Source organism: Bactrocera oleae, chromosome 6 (assembly GCF_042242935.1).
Source record: "Bactrocera oleae isolate idBacOlea1 chromosome 6, idBacOlea1, whole genome shotgun sequence".
NCBI lineage: Eukaryota > Metazoa > Arthropoda > Insecta > Diptera > Tephritidae > Bactrocera > Bactrocera oleae.
In genome coordinates this window covers 38,925,328-38,947,693 of record NC_091540.1, presented here as the reverse complement: position 1 = coordinate 38,947,693, position 22,366 = coordinate 38,925,328, and the positions used below count along the sequence as shown (strand labels likewise).

The following is a 22,366-nucleotide window of genomic DNA, read 5'->3' as shown; positions in this document are numbered from 1 at the left end:
GGTGCAACTACGGGCATAACTTTTGACAAATTTGGTTTGATAGGGGTGGTAAGTACGGAAGGGAGGAATGTCGGTGACTGTTTGGGCTATAAGGATCAAAAGCAGATTTTCGGTTACATTTTTTCAATAAGCACATATTGTTGTATTGTTCTATACCTGGTAATATATACCCATGTACGAATGTAAATGTATTTTAATGTTACACTTCGTAATTTAATATATGCATATAATATAATATATAATGTGTATGAAGAAACAAATATAATATTATCATATCTTGCATTTTTGCAGAAAATGAAGGTTAATATCTTCCGGCATTGTGCTGACCTAACTGTATGTGTTAAATTTACGTTTTACCTGAAAAAATAGTCATAAACGCATACATGTATGAATTGCGTATGAATGACCTTCATCCCTTTGAGTATTAAGAGGTACCGCCCCCGGAACATTCATTAGTGATCTTAGTTAAACAACGGCAAAGAATGGAGAGATGTGGTTACTGAGCTTTGGCGAAATAGCAGTCACAGCAAAACGCTGTCTCTTTTATTATGTATTGCAATGCACCAGTAATTTATACTTCATTCTTCCTATTTTAACTTCTCTAAAATCTTCATCATTTTCGAGAATTATTATTAGACAAGATTACATAAACGAAGAATATTTAATCGAAAACCTATAAAATGCTGTATTAAGCCGTAAATATAGATACGAAACTGAAATTAGTACAGAGTATTAAAGTATGGAGGGCCATTAGTGATTTAAAAGTTTTTCAAAAGTGGGCGTGTCACCGTCCTTTATAATTTATAAGTGTATATCTACCCAAACAAGAAAGCTTTCTGAGAACAAGACCTTTCAGCATCTCTTCATACTATGTGAAACTGGATGAAATGGAATGATAACCACGTACACTTCCCATATATCGGTTGTGTTGAAAATTGCTCAAAGTTCATAACTCAGGAACTATTCCACCAATATCAATTAAATTTGGAAAGTAACCTTACACTGAAAGTATAGAATCTAGTATCTACGGTTGACTTCCTACCGAAAATATCGGTTATCTGTCAGATATATTAATGAAATTAAAGAAGCATCTATTCCTGACAATGTGCACTTGTGCTAAAAACGGATAAAATCGGGACAGGAAATCCCCTAACACCCTTTACCTTATAAAAAATGTTCGAAATGTGAGAGCTTTTTTGCATAAAATTGCCTGTAAACATGTTCTCGATTATACTTGAGTAATGTTAAAATTTAAAGCAATCAGTTTAGGCCTTATCCTAGCCCCAGTTTACCCGGTATATTCATTTCCGGCATTCCACCTGACTTTAAACCTTTTATGTTGGCCAATATGTCTGATATTGATATTTAGTTTGCCATTAAATTTGTCACATCCAAAAGGAAACGTCGGAGACCCTCTAAAATATATATGTACATAAATATCAGCTAGATGAGCTGTGTCGATTACCCATGTCCGCCTGCCTGTCTGTCTGTCTGTATATACCCGAAATAGTCCTTTGGTTCTTGAGATATCGATCTGAAATTTTGCACACATTCTTTTCTCACCAAGAAGCTGCTCATTTGCCGGAACATTCTATGTCGGATTCCTAAAGCATGTGGCTGCCATACAAACTGAACGATCAGAATAAAGTGCTTGTATGGAAAACTTTTTCATATAACGAGGTATCTTCACGAAATTTGGGATGTGTTATTGTTTAATTCAATAGTGAAATTTCCGAAGAAACTGTTCGGATTCATACAAACTGACCGATAAAAAATAAGTTCTTTAATTTACGAAGAGTAGTTAACGTTTTTTCTTGCTAATTTTAATAATGGAATTGTTTTTTATAAAAAATTTACTGCTAGTTTTCTGGTATAAAATGAAACCTACTGGCAGACTTTAATGTCCATTTTGCCAAACAATGATTTACTGACAATAGATTAAGGAATTATCTTGGGTCGACGACCTCTTGAAATAGTTGTTTGACCCGTTAATTGTACAGAAATTATTCCTTTTTTTTTGGCTTCAAAATAATGTGTCGAAGTTAAAGGTTTTTTGAGCTTTTGTCAACATTGTCAATGTGGCCAATAGGAAATATAAAGAAATGTTGTTGTTGTTGTTGTAGCGGCAGAATTCTGCCGAGTTGACAGTCCTTGGCCGGAATAAACCCGGGTCCGTTCCGGTTACGTAGACCCGACTGTCGTGGGAACGGCTTCAGAATTCTGCCGCTACAACAACAACAACATAAAGAAATATTTATAATACCCAAAAAACTGTAGTAATTCTGTTGATGAGGTAATGCGAAACAATATTCATTGTATAAATTATAATGTTTGCACAATGAATATTCGAAGAACTGAAAAATGTACTTAAATCCAATAAAGAAAATCGAACAGAGATATGATAGGTTCGTTACCTATTGTATAAATTTATTTGAATTAAATTAATTCGGCTTTTACACACATTTAGGACATTTAGGAAGTACTTAATAATTTATTCACAATCCTACAGACCAAATGTAAATAGTAACATCTCTGCTTTTTTCATTATCTGCTTCTTACTGTTATTCTGTTCTGTTTTCTCTTTGCTGTATATCGGGTTTACGCTCACTTGTGTCGTGATTGTGGGTGCAATTCTTTGGAAATATTCGATTCTTAGTCGGAGATTGTGCATATAATTACGGAAATATTAACTCGCAAATGTGTGCAATCATTATGCAACGTGTTTAATAAATTTGTGATATATTGAATGCAAAAGAAGGAATTATCAGCACTTCACGATGTACGGAAGAAAAAGATAAAGAAAAAAGGGAAAATGAATGTGAAGAAGGCGGTTTTGGCTAAATCGTAACTAAATCATTGATGAAAGTGAGAAACAAGGTTTGAATTTTTGTTGTACCGCTGTCGCTACGGTTGGCTAGTGCATCATATTAATTTTGTATATTGCAGTCTCGCTTGCGCCGACATTTATTAATACTACCGAGTTGATTATTTGACAGCTGCACATTCTGACATTATCGCGTAGCTATTCATACATTCATCTTGTTACACTATTGCAGTGAAAACGAAACGGAATATTTGAAACTGTTGATCGCAAGCTGTCCCAAGTGTGCTTCGAAGAAGCGAACAAAGGCGAAAAGAATTTAGGTAAATGAAAAGTCAGATGGACTTGCAAAAGCGTAAAAACGGAAACGAAACGTAGCGGCTTTTGTTTTAGCAAAAATATCTTACCATTGCGCTAAAATAAGATAATATAATAATTAAACATTGTAGTTCTAACATTGAAGTAGTAAAGATCATTGCTTGGGCATAAATAACCTGTGTAAATCTATAGAACATTGTTGGCACAGTGGAATCTTGAAATGGATATTTGTGTGTATTTTGTGTGTCTCCTGGTGGCTTGAATTACGTGTCTGTAAAAAAAAAACAACAATACAGAACAAGTGGTTTCAACAATTTTAGCTAAATACTATATTAAAGATTTAACTTTTTCTTTAAAAAAAGTGTGTCAAAAATATCAGAGAAATTTCAGTTCTATAAAAACAAAATTGTTAAAAATTGTGACTAATTAAAGATATCTAAGTGAATATACATGTGTATACCTTACCAAATAACCGATTTTTTAAAAATCAAAATACATCATCAATACATTTAATATATAAAAAACTAGTATTGCTGTTATCATCGAGGTCCCTGATTACCAATTATTGACCGTAGAAACAGCGTAAGTCATGATTACTTCTATAAAAATTACTAGAAATATACGGAAATTTATTATTTAGCAATTAATTAAAACTGGAATCTTATTGATTAAAACTCCCATTTTGTATGTGTAACTATCCAGTATCAACAGTATCCATGTTAATTTTCTGCATCAATAAATTGGGCAATTACCTGTGTTGTAACAGATAACACATTCCCTAAGGTATCATAATCAGTCCTTAGTTATACATATGGAATACTACAGATTTCGGTACTTAAACCAGATATTGTGTGTTCACAACTAAACTTTATAATGAAAATGTTAATGTAATATTAATACCGAGAAGTGAGAGTTATAACACTTGTCTACGTTTATTAATTTAGAGAATTAGTACTATGTTTTAATATTTCTCTTTATAAAAAGTGATAAAAGCAGCAATGTCGCAAAAGAAAACCATATAAGAATCACTACTGCCCAACGAAGAATAAAATACGTTTTGTCCAGCGTGCTTTGCTGCATCTTATCCGTAAAGTATAATTTGTGAAAAGCTAGACTTTTCACAAAAGGCATCATCATTTACTCATTCGTTGCAGAAAACGTTGTATGTGGAATGGATATTGGTGGTAAGTGTGCATTTCCCCATAATGGTTATGTCACATCCAATCCTTGTCCTATAATTGCAATTGAAGTACATTTACCATTTCTGTTTTATTTACAGTCAATTACTAGATTGTAATTTTTATTTAATTAACGTAATATGCACTATTGGCACGCTTGTATGCATGCGTACATATAGATACATATATTCAATACTTCTAATGAGTTACACTTCATTACTTATGCATTTTCCTTAAAATCGGTTATTTCAATTTTAATATTTTATTTTATACACTAAATATTGGTTTTATTGAAATTGTAAAAATTAAAATGTAAATATGTAAATATTTGTATAAAGTAACGTGAATTACAATTGATATTGAATATTCAAAAACAGTTTTTAGATCATGCCTAAGTATTGATATTCCTAAATAAGTTTTGAGAAATGTATGGAAGTCTTTGCTGAATTGAAAGCAATCTAAGTCAGACTGTTCATCACATAATGATAGGAAAAATCTCGTAGATAAAAATGATATGTTATCAGTAAAAACTTGATATACATATGTACATATACAGTGTGCGACTAAACTTAATCACGGAATCTACATTGTCGTTATTTAAGTGAATAAAATCATAAAGTAGGCATTAAATTATTTGTTTTTATTTTTTATATTATTAGGACATTCATTATTCTTATTAAATTAATAAAAATTAAACAAATTAACTCACTAAAATATAAAGAAAAATTTATATATGATGACAAAACTAAAGCACATGGCTGTGATTTCTAACTGTACACATTAATTTTTTTTTGCCTTTTTTATTAATCAGCAAATGTTGGATATGTGTGGTTATTAGCTAAATAGAAAAAAATTAGTGCATATTTAGTTCCAATCCGTTATTCAGTGAGGTTGCTTGTATACTAAAGTGAAAACCGATTTCGCACATCAGACTCTTTAGTTCAGGTGTAAGGCCGCGGAAAATAACCGAAGAAGAGGATAGGCAGTCATTCGGGCAATAAAAAATAACCCTTTTATATTCTGCAACATCTATTGCAAGGCAATTACGGTGAAATATGTCGCAGAGATCCATACAACGTCGAGACGTGAAAATTGTAAAAATAATGACGCTTTATTAATACAAATAAAGGAAGCATGGCAAAGTATTTCCGGCGACACATTAAATAAATAATTTGAGTCCAGTTCGTATTTTAGTTTTGCCGCACCAGAATTTTGGAGTTTTTCATATATGAATTTTTCTTTATTTTTTAATGAGGTAATTGGTTTAATTTTTATTAATTTAATAAGAATAATGAATGTCCTAATAATAAAAAATAAAAACAAATAATTTAATGCCTACTTTATGATCTTATTCACTTAAATACCGACAAGGTAGATTCCGTGCTTTAGTTTTGTCGCACAATGTATGTGTATTCATATTTGATACATTTTTTTCTTTGACATTTGTGAATGCATAAGTATAGATATAGATTCGGACCATAGAGAGAGGTGTTCGATGATTAGGTTTTATCTCAGCTCAAAGTACAGTTTTTTGATTTGTCTCACATTTGTAAACAAAACAATTGTGTCTTGTCTGGTTAGACCCGTTATTAGTTTTTTTATGCTATTGGTTATAACCTTCGCTAAGATAATATTAATAAGTCTCTTTCCACTTGTCCGTTGTTGTTTTTGGGCCTAGCCTTTTAAACTCTTTCCTTTATATAAGCCCAAAGGTTTTTAATGGTTTTGAGGTCAGGAGATCGAGCTGGCTAGTCTATAACCTCAATTCCTTTGACCCGAAACCACTCCTGTGAAAGCCTATTGTTGTGTTTTGGGCCATTGTCCTGGTGAAGACCAATTTTAGCGGGATGATGGTACGCCTCTGTACGAGAAACATCACCACACCATTATACTTGACCCACTATGTTTAAAGCTTTCGTGGTGTATCATGGGTCATACTCTGTATTAAGGGAAGTCACATATACTGTCGAGACCCTTTCCTGCCATAAATAATAATTTTCGACTCTTCAATCCAAAGTATGTTCCTACATTTTTCCATTGGCCAGGTCAGATGTTCCTGTGCAGGCTTTACGAGAGCTACGAGCATACAAATTATCCTCCGTTCAAAAATTAAAAAAAGCTTGTATAGCTTACTATTTATGCGCATTAAAAACTATTACCTTGACGGGAAATCAAATTTTTTTCCAAGTTTTTTGATCACTACTATTTTTTTGCTCGCTGAGAATTATAAACATCGCAATGCTATGTATATTCATATTTATATAGTCAACCGACATGTGGAAATTTTGTAATTCTATATGAAAGTCCTAAAAGTAGTTCGGGGAATACCGCTAAGGGATATACCTACTTATGTTGCATTTCGTATTAAGAAACAATGTTGTGACTTTATTATCATTCAACACTGTTGACTTGTGCACATGTTTTTGAAATTGTAACGTAGGCAACACTGAGTCGTTTCATTTCAATAATGTCAGAAACATTTTGCTGGCCGACTGTTCTCTGCTTGAGGAACATTGTGATTAGTGAAACGGGGCGAAAGTTAAACGGCGACTGACTTATTTAATGATATGTCAAAAATTTTGTTCGCTAATTTGTGGCAGAAATAAATAAAATATACCAAGTGAAAATTGTGTAGAATTATTAACGAAGTGAATGTATGTAGACAATTCTTGAAATTGTAATTAAATTCCTTCGAAATACGTGTAGGCATTTGATTGAAATCTGATTTGATGAAGTGAAAAAAGTGGTAGCTACATCGCAGCAAGGCTATGTAGAGAAGAAAAAAGAAATTTTGTATGAAAAGGAAAATGAAAATATTCGCTTATTGCTAAATATTTTGCAGCTATCATCTTTTTGCATTGTATGCATTTGAATAAAGTGCGTTTTGAGAGAAAAAATTGTAATTCGGTAAAGTAAAATGAATATAAAGAAAATTAGAAATAGAAACAACACATACGAGGAAATTTAGAGACTACGAAAAATAGCACGTACATAAAGAGGATAAAAGTTGGACAAGCGATAATTTGAAGGGATAAGCGACAAAGAAAGATAAGGCAATTGAACAAAAGAGAACTAGAATTAAGTCATTCAAACGAGGCAGCAACGTTGCCAGCGATTGCGGTAGCAGTTTTTCGACACCAACGTTGGCACCGCGACGTTGACGACAAATTTCTACCGATCAAGCGGAAAAGGTTGAAGTAACATAACGACTAGGGAAACAGAAAACTTGGACGTCGACAACACGACGAAGGCGGTGGCCGTCAGTCGTCAACTTCTGTTTCGACAATGAATAGTATACTAATTTAATATCAGCAATTAAAGTAAAAATACTACAACGAAGAGGTTCGAAATAAAATAAAAACAAATAATCTTGTTAAGTGTATCTATTAAATTTTTAAATAAATAAAGCGCGCACTTGAACGTACATATTGTGCGTAAGTGCGTGCGTCAAGACGGTCAGTCAAGCGGGACGACGGTATAGCTATTTGATAAAAGTGAACGTTCTGAAGTTTACAAATATCGCACAATATGGAATATCTATGGGGTTTGTATTTTTTCTACTTATGATGTTTATGTAGAAAAGCCCAGCAGCTGCTCGCAATTTTAGTCACAACTGCATTAATGATTTTTCCAAAGTTTGTGATTTCTTTCCTTTTTTGTTTTGTTTCTTAAGCTGCACACGTATTAACAGCATTTATATTCCATTTTGAAAATACATATATAATGTTATTTAGGGTATAAGAGAGAAATTAGGTAGTATGGAACGAGCAAGCCATGATACCTATTTATTGTCTAAACGTTAAAATACAAAAATTGTATTAATAAGAAGAGTAGGAACTTTAGTTCATTAAATAAATACATTAACCAACTATAGCTAACTGCAATCAAAAATTCCAAAATACACGCAATATTTTTTCTGTACATTTAAATTTTTAATTCTTTGATAGCACATATTTTTCTTATTATACCATCCTACATTGTGTTTATAATTCTTGTTTAATTTGTTTTAAGTTCGGCAATAAAACAATTCATATATGGCATAGGCTAATACAGTAATGCATAAACTGCTTTTTTTTTTTCTTATTTTAATAAATATATTAATCAGTTTAGTTAGAGAATTAATTATTTTTATTATCCTGTAGCTGGCGGTTATGTATATATGAATGGAGATGCAGTCAAGTTACAACCACCTGTTGCAAACACAATATACGCTCATGTACCCGTTGAAACAGCGATGCTAGCCACGACTAATCTTTACGGGCCAACAACGCAATTGGCAGCACCAGCCACAACACATATTCCTTTAATAGCAACCACAGGACCGCAACCACCACATCCACAAGCTTTGCAAGTAGCTGCTGCACCCCCACCAAGTCAACACCAACACCAACATCAGCACACACAATTAATATCGCATACTCATCCACACGCACATACACATTCACATAGTGCAGCTGTCGCTGCTGCTGCTGCTGCCGCCGCCGTAGCCGGTCCGCACACACAGCAACCTCCTAGTGCTGGCGCATCTCTACAAACGGTGCCCACTGCCACGCATCAGACCGCACATTTACAATACGCTCATCAACCACAAACCGTGGCACAGGTTGCTACTGGCGGACCAGCCGTAACATCAATTGATAGTGCAGAGTACGCAGCCGCCGTCATGAATGGCACAATTGCACAGGACGGCTCTACCGTCTGTTACGCGCAACAGGAGGAATTGTCCGGTGTAGCGGCTGGAACGAATTTAATAGCGGTCGATGTTTCGATGGCGGGAACTCCTACTTCGGTGGGCACTCATCAAACACAACAACATTCTCTTGGTATAAGTAATGGTCCGCATCAACAACACCAGTCACACCAGCATCTAAACAACAATACTAACTCGGTAGACAACTCCGGCATACCGTTAGATCAGCTAAAACAAATGCTATCCACACAATTAGAATACTATTTTTCCAGGTAAAATTTCATTGCTGAAACAAAAATTTTAATCGTCGTGGAGAGTTCGAATTGCTTTTTTATTAATTGATTTCTGTGCATTAACAAGATCAATTTTTACATTACTTTTTTAATACAGAGAGAATTTAGCCAATGACACCTACTTGTTAACACAAATGGATAGCGATCAGTATGTGCCTATTATTACTGTGGCTAATTTTAATCTTGTAAAGAAGCTTACCAAGGATATAAAGCTCATTACGGAGGTTCTTCGAGAGTCTCCAAATGTGCAAGTAGACGAGGATGGATTGCGTGTGCGCCCAAACCATAAACGTTGCATTATTATCTTGCGAGAAATTTCCGAAAATACGCCTGTAGAAGAAGTAAAGGTAATAAATCCGTGACTACTTAAGTACTTGAAAATCGGCCATTTGGAAATCGAAACTATTTATTTTCTTTGTAGAACATTTTCAATAACGAAAATTGCCCACGTGTCATATCATGTGAATTTGCGGGCAATAATTCATGGTATATAACTTTTGAATCAGACGAAGACGCCCAAAAGGCCTTTAAATATTTGAGGGAAGATGTAAAGATGTTCAAGGTAAGTAAGAGTAGTTTTATATAATATATTCTATTATGTGTCAATGATTTGCACTGATTTGTACTGATTTTAAAATGGTAAACAAACTAATAAAACTGTTATTAATTTTTCATATAATCTTTTGTTAGGGAAAGCCAATAATGGCTAGGATGAAGGCGAAACCCTTTATAAATCGGCTGCCAATAGCGCCGGTTGCACCCTTGAAAAATGGGTTTCGAATAACCTCGCCGCCAGCCGCGGTATATGATCCTAATGCAGCAGCGACTGCCGTAGCATACAATACAGCTCCCCAACGATTTGTATATACTACGAATGGTGCCGCAATGACACAAGCTTCGGTACCTTACAATGCTCCCGTTATATTTGTAAGTTTTTTGATTCTTTATAATAGTCTCATAGACCTTTTCAACGTATTTATATTTCCATTTATAGCAATCTTTCCAACAGCAACAATTCTATCCTGGTATTGTTGCAACAACACCGTGGCCACCGGCGGCTGCTGCGGCAGTAGCAGCAGCCGCTACCACAGCACACGGGCAAAACTTTTATGAATTAGGAAATGTGTTTGCCACTAATGGCTTGACACCACAAGCTGCTGTGCCCACGGCGTACACAACATCTGCTCCACAACAATCTGCTACGCCATTGCCGGCGTCATCGAAAGGGCAAAGCGGCGGCGGTCGCTATAATAACCATCGCAATAACACTAGCAGTGCTGGTGGTGGTGGTCGCAACAAGTTGCGTAGCAACACTGCACAACAACAACAATCACAACCCTTACCGGGTATGATCACTACTCTTGGTAATGTCGTTGGTAGTTTAGTTAGCGTTGTACCAACAATAATGGACCCGCACCAACAGCAACAACAATCGCAGCAGCAACAAAATCAACAGCCTCAGCATCAAATGCAACAACAGCAGACGACTTCAAGTCAAGTGCAACAGCAGCAGCAAGTTCAGCAATCACAACAACAACCACAAAATAATTCAAGGCATTACAATAGTATGAAAAATAGTGGAGGTAAGCTTCGCTTTGTAGCAATATTTGTAAGTCTAGAATTTGATATTTAAATGATTGCAATTTATTTCGAAAGGTGGCATTAATAAATCATCTATGGATAAGCCCTATGGTGGAGGCAGCAATATGTCGAGTCACATACATTACGGAACTCAAACACAAGCGAGCGCTGGCCCTTCCCATCACCATGCGTCGTCCCAGCAGCAACAGCAAACGAATGCTCTTACTGCTGGTTCACATAACACAACACAAAATCACTACCAATTGCCTTCCGCGACCGCAGCAGTAGCGGCTGCCGCATCTACAAATTTACAACATTCTTCCTTTACGCATGCTACTCCAACCGTATCGGTGCAGCAACAGCATCACCATCATCAGCAACAACAAGCACATTTGCATGGTCAACATGTTGCTGAACTGCAAGACGATGGCGGTGTGTTAGGTATGGGTGCTAGTGGTGAGATGGTTCAACAACAGCAGCATCAGCAGCAATCATCTCATCCTCATCAACAGCAACAGCACAGCAGAAGTAATCTGTCTAGTTCAACATCGTCGCTGGCGACGTCGTCGTCTCTTGGTGTCGGTGTGGTGGGGAAGGAGCCGCCAATGCATTGGACTCAGCCGCGACATCGTCGTCGGAGACGTGATGACGACGGCAGCGTTATGACATATACGCCAAGCACTCGACTTGGTGGTGGCGCCGGAGTTAGCGGTGGGGTCAGTATAACAACATTTTATACGCCTTATAGCACTTTCGTGCACAATGTTGTTGGGGTAGGTGGTGGAGTTGGAGTTAGTGGAAGCGATATGGGTGTAGAATTCGATGTAGGCAATGGCAGCAACATTGGATGCATTGAAAATACTAGCGGCATTGACAATGGAGGAGGAGGTGGAGGAGGGGAAGGAGTTGGTGGTGTAGAAGGCGGAGGGCAGCATGGCGGCGGCTTGCAGTCATTTACTAGCAACCCCACCATCACCACCACCACTACCACTACAGTCATCACTGCCATCGATAACTACAACGCGGTGAACTCTAATCATAATATGAACTTAAATTTAAACGTAATTGCAAGTCCCAATCAGAATCGAAACATGAATTTGAATCAGAGCCCGAATCCGAGTCCGAATCGTAATTCGTATACGAAAACCGAACTAAGTCAAAGTCATAACCAAAACCAGCACAAACACTATGTCCAAAACCAGCACCAAAGTCAGCAGCATAGCCAATCAAATCAAACCCAGATAATGTCCAATAGCTTCCACAACAGCTTCCACCACAACCAATATAATAATAATAAATTTAGCAATAATAGTTCTGCCACTTCTACTACCACCACCAATACTACTACTACTAATACTACTACTAAAACTTCTACTTCTACTAATGCTAATGCTAATGCTACTAACAATAATCATAGTAATAATTTTGCTACAACAACAACATCATCAATAATAACAAGCACAACAAACAATGCGAATACGCAAAAAGCAAAAATATTCATTCAATCCTCTACTTCGCAGCAGCAAGCCTACATTGGTGGTAGCGTATCATCACATCATCAATCGCAGCAGCAGCAGCAACAACAACAACAACAGCAACAGCAGCAGCAGCAGCAGCAACAACAATTACAAACACAACAATCGTCCAACGCCGGCAATACACTGCAATTATCCTCAAATGTGGGTAATAATAATCCAATGTCGGCACAAAGCAGTGGCGGCGGCGCCGGTGCACATCATGGTCAGCGTGGTGAAGGTGTCCATCATGGTGGCGGTTCAAGTTACAATTCACATCGCGACGAACATCGAGGCGGATACAAAGGCAATAATTACAATCCACACTACAATAGCGGTGGTGGAATGGGCCATCACTCGCAACATTCGGGTGCATCACATCATCACCATCATAGTGGCGGCGGCCCATCACAACAGCACCATCATCACCATTCATCGTCGCATCATACAGGCTCAACGCATCATTATCACCATCATCGCCACGAAGTAGGTGGTGGTGGTGGTGGTGGTAACGGTGGTAATGGTGGCCTAAGTGGAGGTGGCACGAATGGTGCTCATGGCATAAGCGATCGCAGCAATGATCGCAGTGGCGGTCATGGACATCACGGTCAACAGCAGCAACAGCAACATGTGCCGCCACCACAACCACCACAATTCGATTTAGAAGCAGCAGCTTTTCCGCCACTGCCAGGTTTGTCTCTCTTACAATAACAAGTTTATTACTATTTCATATACGTATTATCAGAAGCATATACATTACAGTTGATGATTTCTTCAAAAAGAAGAATTGTCCCTTTCAATTAAGCAAGTTTCAACAATTTTGTAGTATTGTATAATGATAATTTTTATTACAATACTTGCACTCTAACCCATTTTAATTTTTTGGACTTGAACAGCGACTTCGTCGTCCACAGCTTCCTCCTCGTTAGCGTCTACCGGTGCGGCTTCATCAAATAGTAACGGTAGCACCAACAACAATAATGTTGCGGTGTCTAGTACCAAGCAATCTACGAATTCGACACCACATCATCAACAACAGCAACAATCTCTTCAGCAGCAGCAACAACAACAACCACAGCAACAGCAACCATCGCTGCAGTCTTTTGGCGGTGGCGGAAATGACGGAAGTATAAGTGGCAGCGTAGATGTCCAGATGCAAAAGACAAGCTACCTGCAGCAGCAACCCCAAATACAGCAACACAATCAGTGTTTAAGCCCTTCTATTGCTGTACAACAATCTAATAGTTCCTCAACGACGGTAACTGGTGTATCAGCGAGTGTCAGTGGTGGTAGCGGCAGCATTGGCGGCATTGGCAGTAGCCACCAAAACCACAGCAGCGCCAGTGCTGTCGCCAACAACAGTGGCTGGTCCAATGAGAACCGTTTGGCAGATGTTGTGCGTTCTGGCGCGAGCATCGGTGGTAATGGGAAGATTAAATCTCGCAAAGATTCCGCCCACAATAACAAACAACAACAACAAAACTATCAACAACGTAATACAGGTGCTTGTACCACCATCAGTCCCACCACCACAACGTCCATCGCCGCTACAGAAGGTGCTTTTCCAGCTGATGAACCAAATACTCCATTAGCAGCTACAACAAAGCCAAACATTAAGTCCTCGACATTGCATAAACAAAATTCAAACGCTAATACAAACTACACAACCACCGCCTCCTCATCCAACAACACTGTGATAAAGTGTCCAACACAATCCAAACAAACCAATGCCTATAGTTTGACTGGCGGCAATACATCATTCGACAGTAATACTGGTGAGATATACTAATGGTGATAGAGAAAGAGGGGAATTTTAACATTGTAATTCATTTAACAATCGCCTAGAGCGTGAAAAGTAGTAAACTAGTTATATATACATTTACTTATCATAACTAAAACGACTTAAACGAACGCTGTGCACATCTATTGAGTGAAATGCTTAAACTCTTTTTATTTGTAGTTGACCACCTTAAACGGAATAACCGTAAATGTACATATACTCATATTTTCTATAGATTCCCTCAATTAAACAGCATAATTTCCATTTACAGTTAGTGGTGAAAAACCCATAAACAAGACTGAGGATCTGTCTGCTTCCGCGGCAACACAAGAAGCAGGATGTAAACAACAGCAGCAACATGCTGCCAACGATAACAATGGCAGCAATGAGCTGCATCAGCAACACAATCATCGCGGTAGTGGCAGCAGCGGCCCAAACTCCACATCGGGCGGTATCATCAAAAGCGCTAATGCAGTGCTTTCACCAACATCAGCTACAGCCAGTACGCTCAGCGGCAGTGGCGTTGGCGGAGGCGTAACTAGCAACAGCAGTGCCAGCAATAATGGTCAACAAGCCGTTACATGCAGTGTTGCTACCATGACCACAAATTTCGCCGATTGCAGCCTCAGTAATCACAAGAAACCGCCTGCAGTTGCGGATTTACTAGCCAAAAAGGCAACGCCAAAAGATGCTACGAAGCATAAAAATGCTTCCACATCTACGAACACTGCTTCAATTGAAAACATTGCGGCAGCACAGACGGCCATACCAATTGCGAATGCTACAAGTACGACAAATAATAACAGTTCACGTTTAAGCTATGCGCAAGTGGCTCAACATCACAAGGAACGCGCCGTCGCCGATGGTGGCAGCAAGAGTTCTGAGAATTCTGCTTCAGGCAATGCCTCACCTGTGGCTGTGCCCAATAAAAGCGAACTGTCAACTTCAACGCTGAGCATTAATAAATATGAGACTCCTAATAGCATTAGTGGAGCAGCGGCAGGTGTAGTCAGTGCTGTTATTGTGGCGGCGACAGCGACAACAACAGTGGCGGCAATGCCTTCTTCATCAGCAACAGCTGCTGCTGCATTGCAGTATGTAGAAAAACAAAGTGAAAAACCGTTAGGCTTTGATAAGCAACGTGGCGCAACGACTGTTGGCCAAGCGCTGACGAGTGCAGCCGCCGGCACCACTGTTGCAGGCAACAATAGCGGCAGTGGCGGTGGTGGCAACAACACAGGTGCTGTGATTAACAGCGGAAGTAATGTGGTGACATTACGTGCTGAAATTTCCAAAGATAAAGGTAAGCCAAAAATTTGACAATTAATTTTGTTGAGAACAAAAAATAAAAAAGTGATAATTTCGCAATATAACCTCACGTTTGTAACCTCATTTTAGATGCTTTACGCGAGAATCGCCAAAGCACCGGCAGCAATAATAGCGGAAGCAGTGGCTTCAGTAGTAGCGGGGCCATCAGCAATAATGCGGCGACCCAATCCACTCTAACGACGAGTGCACGCAATCGCATCAACGAAGGCAAAGAGAAGAATGTGCGTGAACGACACGACACTGCCGAAAGCAGCAGTAGCGGGCGAAAGTCGGGACGTAATTAATCTTCAGTTGTGATGTTCACCAAAGGAACTGAACTATTTCGCTTAGAAACAGCATTTCACACACTTACATAATATACACAACTGCTTAGACACATACACTCTTTTGCAAAGTGCCGAAATTAAGAACACATATATGCAACAAATGTAGAATAGAAAGACATACAAAGAATTTTCGGTATTGTCTACGTATGTAACAGCAGGAATTTAACGCGTACACAAACTATCTGATCGTTATATTAGGAGGCCCTAAAGCAATTTATACATACGAAGGCAAACACTAACCAAAATTCTTCGACTTTCTTCAACAGCGACAAAAGTTGATATAAATTTGTGAGAGGTGGAGTTTTCGCAAAATTTTGTGTGGGAAACTATTTGAATTTGAATCGTGAACATTTGCAACGCTTCGAAATTATTGTGTTCCATTAAAATACTGTTTGGCCCTCAAAACACAAAGCTACTTACTATCACTTTAAGTGGACACACTTGAATGCCAAACATGCAATTGAGCTGCTAATACTAAACAACAACAAACAATTATAGCTGCAAATAGTTTGCGCAGCTATAAATAAATACATTAAACACGAACAGAAACCACTTGTATATGCTACGCTCCGCCAGAATTGCTGCTGCAACAAGTCTACTAATTTAATAATACTGTACAACAATTGTTTTGTATGATATTAATTATTCACCAAAATAATTGCAATAAGAATAGAACTAACGTTGTGGAACAACATTATACAGAAATATGGTAAGTCAAAAGATATATTTATATTTATTTCAAATATTTTGTAACAATCAAGTAGAGATAGAATAGAACGTAGCAAGGGCTAATAACACATTAGTGAGTCTTTTGTGGGGAATCGAACTGTAGAACGGTGTTTTTGTTTTCACATTTGAAATTTTGACAAGAGGTCAAAAGTCAAGCATAACGGGCAGAGCAGTGACGATTCGCAGATATCAAACATTAAATATAGTTGTATTTATATTGCATGTATAAAAAAATTTGATAATTTTTGAAATTTAAATTTTAGTGATGTATCAAATTATTAACTATTTAATAAAACACAAGCAGGGTTGCAAATAAAGCTGTAAAAAAGCCTTTTACAGGTGCATTTTTTAAAGGAAACAAGAAAAAATGCTACGTTTGGTTACATCGAAACTATAATGCCCTTTTTAAATAAAAAGTATCCATACCAGAACTTGACTTTAGTTGTTCAGTTTGTATGGCAGCTATAAGCTATATTCGTCCGATCTTTACAATTCATTGGATATTACATTATTGTCTTAAGCAATAATCCATGCAAAATTTCGTGAAAATATCACCTCAAATGTAAAAGTTTTCCATACAAGTACTTGATTCTGATCGTTCAGTTTGTATGACAGCTATATGCTATAGTTATCCGATAACAGCAGTTTCGACAAACAAACAGGTTCTTGGAGAGAAAAGGAAGCGTGCAAATCGACAATAACTTACAATACATTTTTCCGCCATCACAAAGATATCATCTTCAATACTCTAGAACAGTGGTAGGAAAACTTATGCATATGAACATTTTACATTTTATCAATTTTTAAATCAGATTTTGGGACTAAAAATTAAATTTTCAATCCCAAAATTAGAATAATTTTCAATTACAAAATTAGAATAATTTTTAATATAAAACATTTTGGAATTTGAAATTTTAATTGTTAATCCAAAATTGGAATAATAATTTTTAATCCAAAATGTTTTAATTTAAAAATTCGCAATGAGCACGAATAACCAAATGATTTAGAGTTAAATTTCAGAAATATTTATGACATTTGTTTGCATTGGACTCTTTTCATATTGTAATAAAGATTTTATTTACTTCTTTTCAGCTGTTTTAGTTACGTAAAGACGAATCGCATACAATTCGAGGGATATGTATAGAAAGGATTAGTCAGAAATTATTCTTATTATTATAAATATAATAATAAATATAACAAAACTTAACCTTAGTTATTAAGCAATTGATAAACGAAATGTCAAAATGTCAAACGCAAATGCAAACGCGTGGCAAACACGAAACGATGTGCGTTATTTTTGTATATAGGGCAGTTAATTTAATTTGTCAATATAATAATGATTACATAGATATTTATGTTCACGTACGCATTACAGTTAAAAGTAATGCATATATGTATGTGTGCAAATATACTGATTGAACACTAAATATTTACATAGAATATATATTGGATGCAAACACACATACACATACACCCAAATGACTGTGTAAAATTTTATAAAGGGTTTGCTATAGAACGGTACGCGAAAAACACAAACGATATTATATATTAAATTTGTAGTTAGGCATATTACAGTGAATATTAAAATACGACAATTTAACGATATGATATATATGAGTGAATCGAGTGGACTTATGTTTTAATTTTTTTTTCTTTTCTAATTTTGTTACATTTGAAAGCAAAGTAAATGAAAATTAATTATATTAAGGGATAAAGGGAATGTTGTTTCAAAGGCCATAACAAAATATATGTTTTAGTTGAGGAAATTTATTATGTTGTCTTCAAAGCGCAAGCAAAATGACACTTTCGACCATCGGATAAGAAATTAATTTTATCTGAATTAATGATGAAAGGAGATTATTTATAAAATTGGAAATTAATGAAATAGTTTTCACTGTTGAACAATGTAATTTTGGTTAAGTTAATTAATTTTCGGTCATCATCTCCGGTAGGCATAACAGCTAAATAATTAAAAAAAAGGGCCAGCATTTGTTTGAATGTTTTACTTTGCTTAGTTACAGAAGCAATGGGTTGATGGTAGTTGCAGTGATATGTTAGATAGCGCTGAATTTGAAAACAACTTTAAGTCAAGGACTATCCTTAAAACATTGTTTTAGTTCTAACAACATCAAACATTCCCATACAGTTTTGGGAATGCTGCTAAGTGACAGTCCTTAGCTGGGAATAGATCCAAGCCGTTCGATTTGCGTATGTCGCAAGGTCATCGTTAGCGTTTATTATACGTTGTATCACGTATTATATTGTTATTATATTTTTAATTTAGTTTAACTTATTTTATGCCTTAAAAATCCAATGTACATACTTAACGAGTTAAAGCGTAAAAACGATTAAATAACTAATATTGTAGTCCTTTAGGTAACTCATTGAGCAACACAAATTTAGGCGAAGTCACTAATTACAAAACGTATAAATTACATAATCGAATGTGCCATAATATATTATGCGAAAGAGTGAGTGTGCAAATGCAAAGAATTAAGTGTTAAGAAAAACAAATGACAAACTTTAGTGGCGGTTTTAGTACATTATTTTATGACAACTTTTGAACTTTTAGTTTTGTAAATATTAAAATGTTAAGCGGCCATTTCACTTGCACATAAGCTTGACTTTTAGCTGTTAGAAAAGTTTTTGTTGCATTAATTTGGCTAATGGCCACACCTATCAAGCAAACGTAATTTTTTTATTCCAAGGTTTCAAGCGAATTCTTATTTGCCTCTCAACGAAAGAGATATTTTAAACAAAAGAGTTAAAATATTTTCAGCATTTGTGACAATGTTCAAGTAATAATTTGACCCTACTTTTCTTTACTTAAATTACTTTAAATCATTTAAATTATAACAACGCCTCTGTTTTCGTAAATGAGGAATTTTGTGTTTAAAAACGTTATAAATATTGTGAATTAGAAATCTCATAGGTTCAAATTATATACAAATTACTTATAAGTCACTGTAGATCACATACAAAATTTATTTTTATTTTGTTTAATGAATTTTCGCTCTTTCTGTATAGATTGTTGCGCTAAATATTTGGCTTCATTGAATAATTTCTATTGATCTTGATTAAAAAAACGTTGATACTTCTATTGATTTCATTGCAAAGACTTTGTCTGTCTGTGTTAGGTTGTGTTTAAATATGGATTTATAACAATATTAAATCGCTAGAAATTAGTATTAATTTTAAATATTGTTTAAAAAAATTGAATTCTCTCGCTATTATATTACATTTGCGTTTTTATCTTGGTTACATTTTTACTTAAACTATTGAAACTATTAATGAATTTCGCTTATTGTTTATTATTATTATTATTTGCATTAAGTTTGTAAATTTAAGTTGTTAAAACAAATATTATCGTTAAGTCATTGAATTTTAATATTATTATATTTATTATACACCATTATTCTTAAATATTGGATTTGTTGGAAGTTGGGGGTAGGGTATATATTTTTAATCGTACTTTAAAGAAACTTTTCTCAACATATAATTCTTAGTTGAACGCTTTGACGTTGAGACATAGTAGACAAATTCATATGCGATACGAGCTCAAACTGTAGCTGACAACTTTGCTTGCTTATTCTGTATTTATTTGTGACTTATTGTACTCACGCCAAGGACTTTCTAACGCGAGGGCAAAGTTTAAGTACATTTTCATTTCTTTACTCATTACAAATTCAGAACAAAGCATGATTTAGTCATATCATTTATATATTACATAACTTTAACTGTATAGCCATGTGCATATGTATGTAATCAATTGAATAAGTGGAATAAATTAAGTGGAGTTTAATACATAAATATTATAAGAGTACGAATATCTATGTACAATTCACAAACGAAGCATCGAAATTTAGTTGATCATTATTTAAAGATTAAATATTTTTTTGGTTGTGCATACATAAGACATGAAATTACCGCGATAACATATAACAATATAATGAATTGCAAATCTGTTGTTAGTACTAGAAAAAGTTCGCATACATACATATGCATATGCACATACTTACATATATGTATAAGCTAGAGGCGTGTATAAAAGATGTTGCATTCATCCATAGTTATATAATATATGACATATGAATGTATATGCATAATATACGAGTATCTCTGATTGAAATGCCGTCACAGTGCGTGTTAGTGTGTATGTGTGTTTTGTGCCAAATCACAAATGTGGTTTTCACGATAATGACGATAATGTCTACTCTAAGCTTAAACAGAAGATGCAGATATTTAAGCCGCAAACAAACAATATATAGTATAAATCCATACATATATTTATAAAAACACAAAATTGAAATTAAATTTGTTCCAATATGAACATAAATTATTTTGTAGTTGATAAGTTAAATTGTACTCGTATATTATACAATAAGTTGACTAATTTATATAAGTATTGTATGTACATATACACGTACATGTATGTTATGTACATAAATATTATATATGTATTTACCAGCTAATTATATGCATGCATACAAGTATAATTCATTTATACATGTGCATAACAAGTGAAATGTAATTGGACAAGCATTGAAACAAAATCAACTAAATGAAAATATATGTGCTTGCAGCTGTAACATGCATACACACATACATATACACATATGTAGTATATAATTGAGCAAAAACTAATTAAAATTTTTTTTTGTTTTTTTTTCTTTCTATACACCGAAAAACTGACACATACACTTAATCAGAAACATGTAACCGTTTTTAATACACCGATATATGTATAAACACGTAAATTTAGTTCTAAAACATTCAAACATACAATAACTAGAAATACATTCATTTGCATTGCCACGCAAATTGGCTGAAAACAATTTTTGTTATGTTTGTTTCTTGTTTTGTTTTCTTCTTAAATGTACCTTAACTAAGTGTACAATGAACAAAGTACATGCATAAGTTAAATCTGATAAGGAAGCAAAAGCTTGTAGTCGTTTGTTCAAACAAATTGATTGAAAAGAAAGCATAAAAGAAAGAAAAGATGAAGAAGTGTGCTGCCAAGCAGAGAGGTGTAAATGTAAATCGGCGTGGAATTGGAGTGTTGTTGTGGCCTGAAATGAAAAACTTGTAAGAAACTATTGGTTATTATATGCTTGAATATAATTTGTTTGATTAGTTGAAGCGCTTCTTATTATTGCAGCAACTGTATAGATATGAATACGAATACCTTAAATGCACTTTTGTAAACCCAACTATGTACTATGTTAAATAATATTGATGTATTTCTATAATAGTAACTCTATTCTCACCAAAAGCAATGTACGTACCTATGTGCATATGTGCATATGTATATTTATTATTTTTATTTTCTTCCATTCCATTTTGTTTTTTGTTTTGAATAATATTTTTACTAAAACTCACGCACATACTCATATATAGAACGAAAGCATTATTAATAAATAACGGAATTTAAATAACGGATTTTGAAAAAACTGAAAAGAAAAAAAGGTTGATAATTGAACACTTATACTCGTGCTACTGCAGTTGTTATTTAAGTTAATAAAGCGTTTGCATAAGTTGATTGCCAACTCAACTATACGTTTTAGTTTATTATTATTTATTGGGTGGGTAAGCTGTAAGCTGTGTGCCAGCACAAACGGCTTGGATTACTTTGAATTATCTTGAATTTCAATTCTCATTTCCAAGTTTTTCGTATTTGACAAGACTATTTTTTTATTCAAAATGCCTCTGTAGTAGATATATGTACTTACATTATTTCACCAAGCTACCACTGACATAGAGAAAAAGTAAAGGAATATTTCAGTTTCCTAGTTTGATAGACATTTTTT

The 22,366-nt window shown here is 35.2% G+C and overlaps 1 protein-coding gene across 8 annotated transcripts; it reads left to right on the top strand.

The window, feature by feature from the left end:
- The first annotated feature begins 2,548 nt into the window (after positions 1 to 2,548).
- Larp4B (La-related protein 4B) lies at positions 2,549 to 22,115 on the top strand. 8 transcript variants are annotated; one of them, XM_036365047.2, is made up of 15 exons: positions 2,549 to 2,877; positions 3,057 to 3,144; positions 4,124 to 4,323; positions 8,460 to 9,279; positions 9,398 to 9,647; positions 9,722 to 9,862; positions 9,991 to 10,227; positions 10,295 to 10,883; positions 10,957 to 11,597; positions 12,402 to 13,086; positions 13,292 to 14,170; positions 14,356 to 14,385; positions 14,447 to 15,478; positions 15,574 to 16,539; positions 17,652 to 22,115. In XM_036365047.2, the coding sequence occupies exons 3-14, from the start codon at positions 4,311 to 4,313 to the stop codon at positions 15,786 to 15,788; spliced, it is 5,532 nt and encodes a 1,843-aa protein (XP_036220940.2). In that variant the 5' UTR covers positions 2,549 to 2,877; positions 3,057 to 3,144; positions 4,124 to 4,310; the 3' UTR covers positions 15,789 to 16,539; positions 17,652 to 22,115. The 8 variants fall into 8 exon arrangements, with proteins under 8 accessions (XP_036220940.2, XP_036220926.2, XP_036220964.2 ...); XM_036365033.2 differs by having other exon boundaries at positions 2,947 to 3,144; XM_036365071.2 differs by lacking the exon at positions 4,124 to 4,323 and having other exon boundaries at positions 2,947 to 3,144.
- Positions 22,116 to 22,366: the final 251 nt, after the last annotated feature.

What these genes read in the sequence shown, in the direction of transcription:
- Larp4B (XM_036365018.2), top strand. An exon ending in CGCCTGTAGAAGAAGTAAAG is followed by an intron (nt 9,648 to 9,721) that starts GTAATAAATCCG and finishes TTTTCTTTGTAG; the next exon opens with AACATTTTCAATAACGAAAA. An exon ending in TGAAATTTCCAAAGATAAAG is followed by an intron (nt 15,479 to 15,573) that starts GTAAGCCAAAAA and finishes ACCTCATTTTAG; the next exon opens with ATGCTTTACGCGAGAATCGC.